The sequence below is a fragment of the Microtus ochrogaster genome, chromosome 7 (genome assembly GCF_000317375.1).
Source record: "Microtus ochrogaster isolate Prairie Vole_2 chromosome 7, MicOch1.0, whole genome shotgun sequence".
Lineage (NCBI taxonomy): Eukaryota > Metazoa > Chordata > Mammalia > Rodentia > Cricetidae > Microtus > Microtus ochrogaster.
Genome location: NC_022014.1, coordinates 47,496,439 through 47,509,516, shown reverse-complemented (window position 1 = coordinate 47,509,516; position 13,078 = coordinate 47,496,439). Strand labels below are relative to the sequence as shown.

Genomic DNA, 13,078 nt, shown 5'->3' with positions numbered 1-13,078 from the left:
TGTGGGGAATTGCACCCTTGCTTCAGTTCAGTGGGTCTTGAGGGGAGGGAGCTTTTCCCTCTGAGTTAAGCGGGGAGTACGAGTGTTGCTGGGGTTTTCAACGGGCTTAATAAATGCAGAATGGATAACGCAGCCACAGGAATTAACAGACAACCAGGAGACGACACAGGGAGGGAAGGTGGCAAGTATTCATAACTGACTGTTCTCAGATGTACAGGTATCACAGGAGTTAGTGCAACAGTTACTTGAAATCTATTTGAGGTAAAATATGTCTTGAGGAGGTGGGCAACAGCTAAAAAAAAAACCTGGGTTCCAACTTCAGCCTCTCTGGTCACCCCTGTAAGTAAATGCCTTCGTGTAACCGTAGTTAACTCAATGTGGTGCATTCCAGATTTCGGTTTGGTCCAAGTTTTACCCTGCAGAATTCAAGTTCAAAAAGTTTAGGGCTCCTTTCCCTTTTATCTTCGTCTGCTCCCTCTGGGTCAGCTCCCTCCAAAGTATGACCATTTCTGTCTAGTGCCCATGCCTGACATTATAGTGAGAGCAATGGCTGTCAGAAGTTTCTGCTTTCCCCCGTTTCTTCCCTCCTTTTCCCTTATTATTCCCCTTATTTCTCCTTCCTTCCTCTTTCCTCCTTCATCTTCTCGAGAGCTCTCATCCTTTTCTTCCTCTATTCCTCTCTGGTTCTCTACCAATTTCGGCCACCAAGCGGCGCTCAGCGATCGTCTAGGACTGACTTCTAACTTTCCCACAGGGTTCCAAGTTTTGGTTTGCCAGTGTCAGAAAGGTCAATCTGCAAGTTTGGGGATTGCTCCTGGGACACAAACCGCGCCGCAGCCTCAGGAGGGCTGCGGGAGAGCCGAGACCAGACACGTCTGCCCCCTCGGGTGGAAGCGGCCGGGCACCGGGACGCGCTCGCCAGGACCGGTGTGGCGAGGACCCGGAGCCGCGGAGCCGGTGAGCGTAGGGGGCCCCCGCCCTCCCCGACCGGCCGCTCCTCCCCTGGGTGGGTCCCCGCGCCTTTTCTGGCGGGGTCTATTTGCATAGAGAGAACTGCCCGCAGTGGCCGCTGCGTTGGAGCGGGCGACGAGGGGGGCGTGCACGATCCGAGGCCACTGGGACTCCGATCCCCGCAGCCGCCGACCTGAAGTCGCCTCCAGCCGCAGCGCCGACACAGAGCCCTCAGGTCACCATGGGCGCAGACGAGCGCCCAGCGGGCCGGGGAGGCGCGCAGGACCCCGGCGCGGGCTGCGGGGCCCGAGTGCTGGGCGCGCTGTGCTTGCTGCTGTCGGTGGGCTCGGCCGCTGCCTGCCTGCTGCTGGGCGCCCAGGCAGCCGCACTACACGACCGAGTGGCGGCGCTGGAGCAGGAGCGCGAGATGTTGCGACGTGCGGGGCCGTCTGGAGCCATGACCGCCTGGGCCGAAACGCACCTGGAGCGCCTGCTGCGGGAGGTGAGACGCACGAAGGCCGGCCGGGAGATGTACCGCTATGCGCCGGGGTGGGTGGGGGAGCGTGGGGGTTCGGGGGCGGCGTGATCGTCACCCCTAGGAATAGGGCTCACCCAATGGATTGCACGGGGGTCGCTGGTCCTGCTCTCCAGCTCCGGTGCCGGGACTTGCATCTGTAGGAAAAATAATCCAAAGGGCCCGTTTAGGGGACACGCAGGAACGGGGGTAAGGTAAGACCTTGGAATAACAGTCCTGAGCACAGCGGTTCTACTGAAGTGTGCGCTCAGACCCACTGTCTCCCGCCTGATCCCAGCGCCTGAGACTCTAAGGAGGCTCTTGTGTCCCCACGCCTAGTCGGCCTGTAACAGCCCAGACCCATCAAAGCTCAGGCCAGCCCTCCCTCGGTGCCCGGAAAGGTTTGGCTGGGAGCGACTCAAGCTTGGAAGTGCTGTTCTTAAGCTGACTGGCTGAAAACCTCGCATCTGCACAGCTAGGACACAGCTGAGCTGTCTATGAGTACATTAGTTTCCTGCGATCTCCACAGCGCACTCCAATGCGTCTTAAATTTGCTTTCTGAGGGTTAAGACTGCTGTTGTCAGCCGGGCTTGGTGGCTCATCTGTAAAACCAGAGCTTGGCAGGCTAGGAGCTGACTTAAGCTATATAGTTAAGATCCAGGTCCAGCCTGGGCTACAGAATAAGACGTAAAACAACAGCATGGAACATGAGTGGCACACGCCTTTAATCCCAGTACTTTGGAGGCAGAGGCCGATGAGTATCTGTGAGTTTGAGGCCAGCCTGTCTGGGACAGCTAGAGCTATATAGTGAGACCCTGTCTCGAGAAATAATGATAATAATAATAATAGTAAAAAAGCTGGTCACTTTACACTCGGGCCTCTGAGCCTGGGCATCTGATATGCGACCTTTCATGCAGCAAGCCTCTTTCCTGTGAACTATGGCAGACACCAGCATACTAGCCAGTGTTTTTCTTGGTTCTGTTTCCTTTGTGGGAATGCTTATCCTCCTCCTGGGTGTGGTGGCTGTCCCAGATCTGAGGTAGGGATGTTGGAAGGGGTTTACTCCCATGCACTGTAGAAAGTGAACCTTGCTTCATGGTAGAAGAAGCAGGAAGACAGGTGAGCTATCTACCACCCATTCCTAAGCTGAATCCATCTGTGATCTTTGTTACTATACTGGACTGGACTGGGGGTGTAGCTCAGTGGTGGAGGCTTGCTTAGCACGTTCAAGGTCTTGGGTTGCACCCCTAGAATCAGATACATATATTGAGCTGGTTACCCGAGGTGGGGTAAATTTGGGGTTTCAGAAGGAGTGGAAGAACTATAGACTTAACCTTCTGTTCCCCACAGTTCCTTCTCAGTCACTTTAATAAGGCAATATTACATCTGCTCAGTTCTGGGCAAAATTGCTGCTTCCTGAATGATTTCCTCTTTCCCTTCTTGAAAGTGCCTGCAGAAGGCAGAGCCCTGCCAGCAACTTACGGCAGTAGTTTCATAATTGCCACCATTATCCTCTATCAACCCCCTAGAGACCTGGGTGTTGAACTGTTTTGTGGAGGGCCAGTAACTTTCTACCTGTGAATACCCCAACCATGCTGTCCTTTCTTTTTCTTTTTGTTTTTTTTTTCTTTTAAAACTCAAGACAGAGTTTCTTTGTGTAACCCTGGCTGTCCTGGAACTCACTCTGTAGACCAGGCTGGCCTCAAACTCACAGAGATCCTCCTGCCTCTGCCTCCCTGAGTGCTACAATTAAAGGCATGCACCATCACTGCCTGGCTCTCATGCTGTCCTTTCTAACGAGAAGAATAAACCAAACTGTGACAAGGAAACCAGAAATTTCTGGAAGACCTTGTACAAGGAGCTCACAGGTTTTGTCTAAACTAATAGGGATGGATTTGTGAGGAAGCACACACACACACACACACACACACACACACACACACACATGAGTGTTGATATCTTGTGGGTGGGGATGGACCTGGGACCTTGCACAAACTAGACACTCTACCGCTGAACAAGGCCTCTAGCCCAGATGTTGGCTCTTTAGTCCCATGGTCTCCTTCTGTTTCTCCTACCCACTGAGAACTGCTGTACTCTTCAACACGTGGTGCCACAGCTGTGTATCTGTGTTCTGAAGAACTGCAGTGCTGCGTCAGAGAAGACCCAGCACCAACACTTCAAGGTGGTTTGTCTGCTGGGGGTGTCTCTGTCCCTAGTGACAAGGCCTCACTCTCCCTGGGTACCATGTGGTTCCTGCTGCTTGTTAAATGTTTCTGAGCCAGGCAGTGGTGGCGCAAGCCTTTAATCACAAGCGGATCTCTGTGAGTTCAAGGCCAGCCTGGACTACAGCACAAGTTCCAGGACAGGCACCAAAGCTACAGAGAAATCCTATCTCGAAAAACAAAAACAAAACAAAACAAAAAAAGTTTCTGGATGGGAAATGCACACACTGATCATGATGGGAGACCCGCGGGAGGCATTTTCTGGGGATCCCACAGTTAGCTTGACCTCGATGCGCATATAGGTTTTCTGATCGTGAGGTAAGGAGAATAAATACTTATCAAACTGAACATCTCTTAGGGAAAGGATGCTTGGATTCAGCGTGTTTCCTAGCTTGCTTTGCTCCCTGAGAAGCCCCTTTTTAAGTCACTGCTGAAGTAACTATGTATATACAAGTGCCTGCCATTTGCCCTTTAACCAATAAAGTCGTGTGTAGAGGATCCGAATCAGAAATTATGTCCAAATTTTAAAAAAGAAATTCTTGCCAACCACACACAAGTTTAATGTCAGGAGGAATAATAAAATGAGTCAACAAAAGCCACTGTTTATAGGGGACCCACTGTCCCTGTTCCCTTGGGAACAGAACCATGACATCAGTTTTTCTGGGGCTGGCTGATGGGCCTGATAACGTAGCTACAGAGGGAATATTCATGTTCTGTCGTGATTATCGAAAGACCCTTCCTGCAGTACATATGGGAAAGAAAGGACTTTCAGAATATCAAAACAAGATCTCTATGCAAGAGCCATTAAAGGCAGTATCTTTAGTAGGATCTAAAAATATTCATGCAAAACCAAACATCTCTTCTGCTTTGAAAGTGCCTTAAGGAACTGCCCAATTAATCACCAGCCCAGCAATTACATCTCCAGCTACAGTGTTGCAGAAGCTGAGAAGCCAGGATGCATAGCTTTCATACTGCAGCGAAAAGCTTAGTGCCAAGGATTAAAGCAATACTTGGTTGTGTTCAGAGGCCCTTTCCAGCCTAGAGTGGATTTATTGTTGGCCCCTGGCCTTCCATTGTCCAGACCAGTTTGGAAACAAGGAAAGCCCAGAGAGCTGGAGAAAACTCTCCTCTTTTCTGTCTACTTTCCTTCTTACATGTATTGGCTGTGTTACTCTCAAATCCAGAATCTAGGGTGGCTTTCTCAGTCTCTCTGGTAGTCAGCTTCCCTGAGCTGCTCTGTGGAGTCTCTGTTAATAAAGAGGCCTAGACATGGGGTACAAATCAGCTCTGACTCGTTTCCTTGACATTTCCCAGCTCCTAACACCCCCCACCCCCAAAGAAGTTTCCTTCCAATTACTTTCTGGCACACTGACTTTCTCTTTCTTTACTTTCTTTCTTTTCTTACTTTCTCTTTCCCCTTGCCTCTAAAACTTTTTTTAATGCTGCCATTTGGAAGAGCTACATAATAACAGCAACGTGTTTAGAAGAAGCCAACTGTGAGGGGTGTTCTCTCCAAAGACACTTTAGAGTTATTCAACTGGTCATTTCCAGGCTGACTTTGAAGATGAGGGGCAAGGCAGGCTCCTGGAAGGGGAGTGGGGCGTTCTGGGAGCTGATTGAATTCTGCCACGGGACCAAGCAGGGCAACGCTGCACATGGTGCTCACCCCAAGAAGGGACTTTGAGACCTGGCCCTGATGTTTATAAGCTGTCTTTCAGGTTATTCAGCTTCCGGCACTTCAGCCTCCTTTTTCTAACACAGTGATCTAACAGCATGTATAATGAGAAGCAACCCCACTGATGCCAAGGCCACTCCTGGTTGAGGCTAGCGAGGCTTAGGATGTAGATCGAGATAATCAGCCAAAGGATCATGCCACTGAGAGCCTAGTTAAACCAGGATGCCAGGGCAGGGAGGTGGTGTGGGCCTTTTAAGAGGAGGTGGAGCCAAGTTGGGGTCCTTAGGTCAGCCCTGGGCATGCTGTTCCGACTTCCTGATGGTCCTGGGATTCCTACTCTTCCCCTTTGATTCTCTGCTGCTTTCTCTTCCTCTCCTTCCCTGCCATCATACCATCTGCCAATAGGTCATGACCAGAGGCAAAAAGAAAAAGGCTGCCTGATCTTGCCCTTTCAGTCTGCAAAAGTGTGCTAAATGCCTTTTCTTTATAAAATTGTCTGTCTCTAGTATTACAATAATAAAAACTAGGTCAATAGTCAGACAAGGTCTCACCATGTAGTCCTGACTGACTTTGAACTCATTATGTAGCCTAGGCTGACCTCAAAAGTGTAGACCTCCTGCCTCAGCCTCCTCAGTGCTGGAATTGTGAGCATGCACCACAGAAGAATAGATATGCTTCTGATGGCAGGTAGCGGAATGCCTTGTAAATGTTAACTCGATTCGTGAAATAACTAGGCCAGCTTGAAGATAAACAATTATATTTTTACTTAAGGGGAAACTCACGCCACGAGAATGGAAAGTCCAAGCTCCCCTGTGTCCCGCAGGAATCACCCAGAGAGAGCGAGCACCTGGTCCATCCCAGTTTTTCTTCCTGGGCTCCAAGTAGCCACACCTTAATTAGGTTCCACTTCTTAGAGATGATTGGTTAACAAAGCTTCCCCCATCACCTCTCCCTTTTGTCTAAACAAGATTGATCCAAACCCAATACAACTATATACAATAGGAACAGATACCAAATATAAAATTACAAACAATATAAGCAATATCAAGCAAGGAACACATAACAAAAGTTTTAATAAACATTCTATTGCACCAGAAATAAGCTTGGCTAAATCATGAGGAAGATAACTATGACTATCTAATCTTCAACCCCATCTAAGATCTGAGAAGGGAAATAATATTACTTGAGTAAGCAGGAAGTGCAATCAAGCAACTTCCAAAATGTGCAACAAATGACAGAGACAACTGGTTACCAGAGCAACCACCCAAAGTCTCCTTTGCAATGTTGAAGCAACCAATTTTGGCTAAGGTCTAAAATGACTGACAGGCCATTTTCAAAGGCAATAAACTTTTCAAAACTATCTTACCCTGTCTTGGCAGGATTTGACAGTCCTGCTTTATCCATTTACGGATACTATGTATCTTGTCAGTGGTTGAGATATGGGCATATCTTTGCCCAAAAGTCAGTTCTGCCAAGAAGAAAACAAGCTCCAGGTGGAGTGTCTTCGGTGCTCAACATTCTCTCGGGAAAAGATCGGTGCTGCCAGGAGCAAGTATGTCTCTCTTCAACAGAACAGTTATTTAAATGCCACTTTCTACAGCTCTTTAAAGTGGTTGAAGATTATCTATCTATGCAGAATATAATCTCTATGTATCTAAAGAACCGGATTATCTATCTATGCAGAATATAATCTCTATGTATCTAGAGAACCTGATTAGTCTAACTATAAGTATGACAAACATAGATCACTATTGATCTATAATTCTTAATACCCATATAACTTAAAGACTAAGACAATAAACAACTGTGCAATAAATGAGGATAATGACCTCCAAATGTAAACAATGTATAAGCATCTTGATCAGAGGTAGAAATGTGCACTGCAATATTGTAAATATATATCAATATATAAAAAATGTTTTAAACAGAGGTAGAAGCATGCATGCATACAATATTCAATATAATTTAACTTTGTATCAATATACAAGAATCTATACCAATGTAATTGTCTATAAGTAATAACTCACAAGTATTTACTCTATTACTCACTATTATTATTAGTGTGAATAAGCTCATACCAATCTATTATCCCATCCAATTTCCCCCCTTTTTTTTTCTTTTCAAAGAGATCCCTGAGTCTATAAAATTCCTCCCTCAACCCTCAGCTGTATACCAATTATAATCAACCCCCAAATGAAGTCCCTAAACCTGAGGACAAACTTTGTGGGGAGAGGTGATGTTGTCTTTTAGAATTACTGGGAAGGCAGGTGAAACTCTGGGGAAGCTATCCTGGAGATTTTTACATACTGACGAGGTTAAATTTTGCCTTTTTACCTTTTGTTTTTGATCATCAAATTTGATAATTTTTTCAATCTGTTTACCACTACCTTTTGTAATGTCTGGACCTCCTGTATGAAATCTGTCCAATAAAAGATAATGTCTCATCCTTGGACATAATCTTTATGGTATACACATTACCTTATTGGAGAGACATTTTATCAGTCAATCTGTCGTGTCCCTTTGACAGAGTCCGATTAATACGTTTAACAGTGTGAATTTTCTCAAATAATGTTTTAGCACCCACTGTCATGGACTGGGTTTTATGTGCCAAATCAGCAGTTTCCTTTTCTAGAGTGCTGAATCTCTCTTTCAATAAACTACTATTAGTCTGCACCTTTTCCAAAAATATCTCAGTTGACTGAGCCTTATTAAGTAAAGTCTTAGTATCCTTTAGATGTATAATCTCTTTTTTGAAAAGTTTGTTATCAGTCTGTACCACTTTTAAAAGCATCTCATTTGACTGAGTTTTGTTATTTAAAGTGTTTATTCTCCTCTAGATGTACGACCTCCTTTTTAAGAAGTTTTGTACCAGTCTGTCCCATGTTTAAAAGTACCTCAGTTGACTGAAAATTGTTAGTTAAGGTGGTCGTGTAAGCTGGCATGGTATTTGCATATGACCTTCAGCTGTCCTTCATTGCCCTTCAGATCAACTTGAAATCCCTCGCAACTCCTAATATGATGTAAGTGGTTGACATCGTGTATTGATTAAGTATTAAAGGGAAAAGAAACGAAACCCGTACCCACCTGGTACAGACGTAGCCTTCCCCTAGTGTCATCTGTTTATTGTTGAGGGGTGTGGGGGTGTTTACCAGGGCCTGTATGGGAAGGCTAGAGGACAACTTTGTGGGGTCAGTTCTCTCCTTCAGCTTTACCTGGCGTGGGGGTTTGTTTGATTGCCGACTTGACGCAACCTAAGATCACCTGAGCAGAGAGAGAGAGTCTCCGTGTCGAGCATGTCTGGAGGGGATTATCTTGATTGCCTCAGCTGATGTGGAAAGATCCAGCCTGAAAGTGGGCTGAATTCGTGCATCCATTTGGGGACTTGGGCTAAGCGGAGGCGGCCAGCTGAGCACAGTTATGCATGGTCCGTTTCTCTCTGGTCTTGACTGTGATGTGATGAGCTGCTTGAAGTTCCTGATGCCTTGGCTTCCCCAAAGGAAGGGACAATAGTCTGAAAAGGAAGGGAAAGTAAACGCCTTCTCCCCCAAGCTACTTTTGTCAGGGTGTTTCATCCCAGCGACAGAAAACAGACAAGAACACGGAGGGGGGGGGGTAAGAACACGGGGTGGGGGGTGAGAACCAGCTCCAACCCTGGTCACCAGGTCCACGCAGCAAGCACCCTCTGCCTGCTTTTTGCTGCTCCCTCTACCAGAGTTTTTGATCCATAGTTCCTTGAACCAAATACAGAACTTCAGGTATGGAGGGCTGAGCATATTAGGAAATAATCACACAAACACGGCTATCTTCCCCAAAATGTATCTTATTTATTTTCTTTCTTTTTTTGCGTGGCACTCAGACTCCAGTCTTCTATATGCTAGACACGCATGCTATTACTGAGCTACCCAGCCCCTTACTCTTGTCTATTCTTTTCCATTTTTGAGACAGGCTGTCACTATGTAGCCTGGGCTGGCTTTGAACACCTGCTCCACCTGCCTCTGCCTCCCAAACGCTGGCATTATAAATGGTGCCATTGCACCTGGCTCCAAAACATATCTTGGTTCAAAATAGGCCACCTTTCTGGTAATGATCACCCTTCACCCTGACAGAGGAGCTGTGTGTTTTGTTTTTGTTTTAAATAATCCCTCACACAATCCTCCATGGGGAGACTGGAGCTCAGCTCATTTAAAGCGAGGAGCAATGCCATGTTCACCTCACGTTTATGCTTTTGGACTTTACATCGAAACTGCTTTTCTAGATAACATGTAATATTTGTGGCTATTAATTTCTTAGGCCTTTTTTTGGGTTTTGTTGTGATTTTGTTTTGTTTTGCAAGACAGGGTTTCTCTCTGTGTATTCCTGGCTGTCCTGGAACTCACTCTGTAGACCCGACTGGCCTTGAACTTGCAGAGATCTGCCTGCCTCTGTGTCCCACATGTTGTGATTAAAGCTGTGCACCACCACCATACAGCTAACCTTCATTTCTTTTTTTTCTTTTTTTAAAAAATATTTATTTATTATGTGTACAGTATTCTGCCTGCAGCACCAGAAGAGGGTCCTAGATCTCACTACGAATGGCTGGGAGTTTCCATGTGGTTTCTGGGAATTGAACTCAGGACCCTTGGAAGATCAGTGAGTGCTCTCAACCTCTGAGCCATCTCTCCAGCCCCTAACCTTCATTTCTATATGTATGGGTATTCTATCTGCCTGTGTCTGTGTAGCGAAGCATGCAGTGCCTGCAGAGGCCAGAAGGGGGCGTTAGATGCCGTGGGACTAGAGTTACACACGGACTAGAGTTACACTCAGTTGTGAGACACCATGTGAATGCTGGGAATCAATCCTCAGTCCCCTGGAAGAGCAACCAGTGCTTCTAACTGCTGAGCCATCTTTCTAGCCTCTTTATGGTCTTGTTTAATGGCTACATAGTATCCCAGAAAACCTGAATCTAACTATCCTCGTGGTAAGTAGAGTGAGGGCCTCCTCCACGTCATTTTTGGCACAGGCGGGGGGGGCGGGTTCTGTGAGGAAACCCTGTATATCAGTGTCTGCTATTCTTTGGGTTTTAGGATAAATAGATAATGAAGACCATCCCTAGGGCTTTGAAAGGGTTTTGTTTTAACTTATTTTAGTATTTGTTTATTTTGGCACTAGGGCGTTGTGAACAGTTGGCACTTTATCACTGTGTTGGTCAGGTTTTGCCAATTCATACAAACTAGAGTCACCTGAGAGACCCTCAGTTGAGGAACTGCCTCCATCATATTGGTCTGTAGGTCAGTCTATAGGGCGTTTTCTTGATGAGTGATGGACTCCCATGGTAGGGGAGCACCTGGGCTGGTGGGCCTGGATGGTGTGAAAGAACAGACTAATCAGATTAGTAAGCAATGTTACTGCATGGCCCCTGCTTCAGTTCCTACCTCCGGGTTCCTGCCTCGACTTCCCTCAATACTGGACCGTGACTCGTAAACCAGATAAAAAACCCTTTTGTCCCCCAGGTTAATGCAGCGACTTAGAGCAAATCCAGGACAACCACAGAGCTTCATCCTCAGTCTTTGCCTTAACTTTTTATTTTCCCTGACCCCACGTCTTCCTGTGGTCCTCTGAAGCTGTAGTCCATCATAAGGTCCTGCCTCTAGTTTCACGATGGGCAAAGTTGGTTTCATGTCCTTTCTTTGCGTTTGTCCCCAACTGAAAGCAAAAAAAGGCCCTTAACAAGAGAGATAGAAAAAGCCAAAGATTTCTTCCCAGAATCGGGCGCTGTGGCTGAAGGTGACAGAGATCTTTTTCAATGGCGTGTGGCTGTGCCAGGCACCAGGTTCTATTCTATGCTTGAATTTTGCAGATGACAGTTAAATCAGTCTGGGAAAGTTTTCTGGTGGCCATACACAGCCTCCAGTTCTTGCTTGGCCCACGTGTAGAGTCAGAATTAATCTTTATTTTTATTTTTTTATGCTTATTTATTTATGTATTGTGTGTGGGTTACATATGGAGGTCAGAGGACAACCCGAGGAAGTTGTTGGGTTTGTTTTTTTTTTTCCTCTTCGGGAAATGGGTTCCAAGGATCGAGCCCACATGGCCAGGTCTGGCTAGGAGTGCCTCTACCCGCTGTGCCATCTCGCCAGCCCCAGCTTTAATCTCTAATTGTTGACACAAGCATTCAGAGAAACATCTCTTCATCATGTCCAGAAACATATTTGGGGACTTAGCACGAACCGCCGGGGAGAGAACTAGGTTTACAGATGTAGTTTACAGAAAGTCACGGCAGTGCATGGCCTAGAGAAAGGCAACCGAGGCCCTCTCCTTCCCTCCCTCCCTCCCTCCCTCCCTCCCTCCGACAACCCACGATTTCCTGGCGCTGCTGGTGATGGAACTGAGGTGTCATCATTATGGGCAGTTGCTCTACCACCAGACTACACTTTGGCCTCTTTTAGATGCCCACTTGCGTGGATGGTTTTGCATGACTGGCTTCCAGCTTCTCACTAGCATCTCCAGTGGCCTCTGCTCCTTCCATTCGGTGAGGAAGGAGTCACCCTCCCCTAGAGGAGCAGCGACATCTGAACATCTGAGCGTGTACTTCTGAACCCATCTCCCAGACTTCTTGCCTCATGCCCTTTGCCCAGCCCTTTGCCCTACCTGTGGGGAGCCGCCATTGAGTGTGGAGTAGCAGGGACAGCAGCCTATTCTGCTGGTGTACACACTTTGCAGACATCTGTAAGTGATGGGTATACGGAAGACAATAGCCTCAAGCAGACTCAGGTCCCCATGCCAGCTCTGCCGTTTCCCAGCGTGGTGACTTTGGGTAACTGACTGTTTTTCTAAACTTCAGTTTGCTCATCTGTTAAGCAGGGATGGTAGTGCCTGCCTGGCATGGTTTCCATGGGAGTAAAGTGGGAAGCACTCTGTGCATTGTGAGCACAGGGCACTCCGTCCCAGAATGCCTTCTTTATTGAACCCAGAAAGAATGGCCGTGTAGGCCTGCTGGCTAACTGTTAGCTGGGCATAGTGGTACACATCCCAGTACTCGGGAGGCTGAGGCAGCATAGTTTGAAGGCAGATGGATTCCCGTGTATGAATTCACAGTGAGACTTTGGTTCAAAATGCCCCAAGCAAAGCAAAGTACAATACAAACTCCCTTAACACTGTGATCCTGCTATCCCATTAAAGCCATACAATGCAAAAGTATATATGCACATATATTAACACACCTTTAGGTTTTGAGTCCCCAGGGCCAAGGCTCGTTACTTGGTAGTAGAAAGACAGCAAACACAGCCCTGATCTCATGACCCCATTTTTCTGGGTTTCTCGTTTGTGCAGGAGGAAAGACTTCCCACATAATTAAAAAGTCGTATTTATGACCAAAAATAAAAGCCCAAGCGCTCATGGAAAGAACTATGCATTTGTCACTGTGACGGGCGAAAGCCCAGTGTGTTTGCTCTGATTGCTAAGTCAGCCTGGTTCTGCGGCTGCACAGTGCAGCACACGCACGCCTAAGTGCTCGTGATAAACCTGGGGGACCGAAGGCTTTGCACATCTGCTTCAATTCACATTTGCAAATGAGAGAATTCATTTCCCTGATGTAGCCAGGAAATCTGGGCCGAGGGGCCAGGCGGGGGTGCTTTCAGATGGGCAGTGTGAACATCCAACTGGGGATTTATTTCCAACTTTGAGTTGTGAAACAAATCATAAAACAATTAGAATGCAGTCTGTTTTTTTTTTAAAAAA

At 46.9% G+C, this 13,078-nt stretch overlaps 1 protein-coding gene across 1 annotated transcript in view; it reads left to right on the top strand.

Moving 5' to 3' along the window:
• Window positions 1-1,111: 1,111 nt before the first annotated feature.
• Col23a1 (collagen type XXIII alpha 1 chain) overlaps window positions 1,112-13,078 on the top strand; it is a 293,867-nt gene continuing 281,900 nt past the window's right edge. The window contains exon 1 of the mRNA XM_026780786.1: window positions 1,112-1,453. Within this exon, the coding sequence (XP_026636587.1) occupies window positions 1,193-1,453 (261 nt within the window). The 5' untranslated portion in view covers window positions 1,112-1,192. The remainder of the gene's footprint in view (window positions 1,454-13,078) is intronic.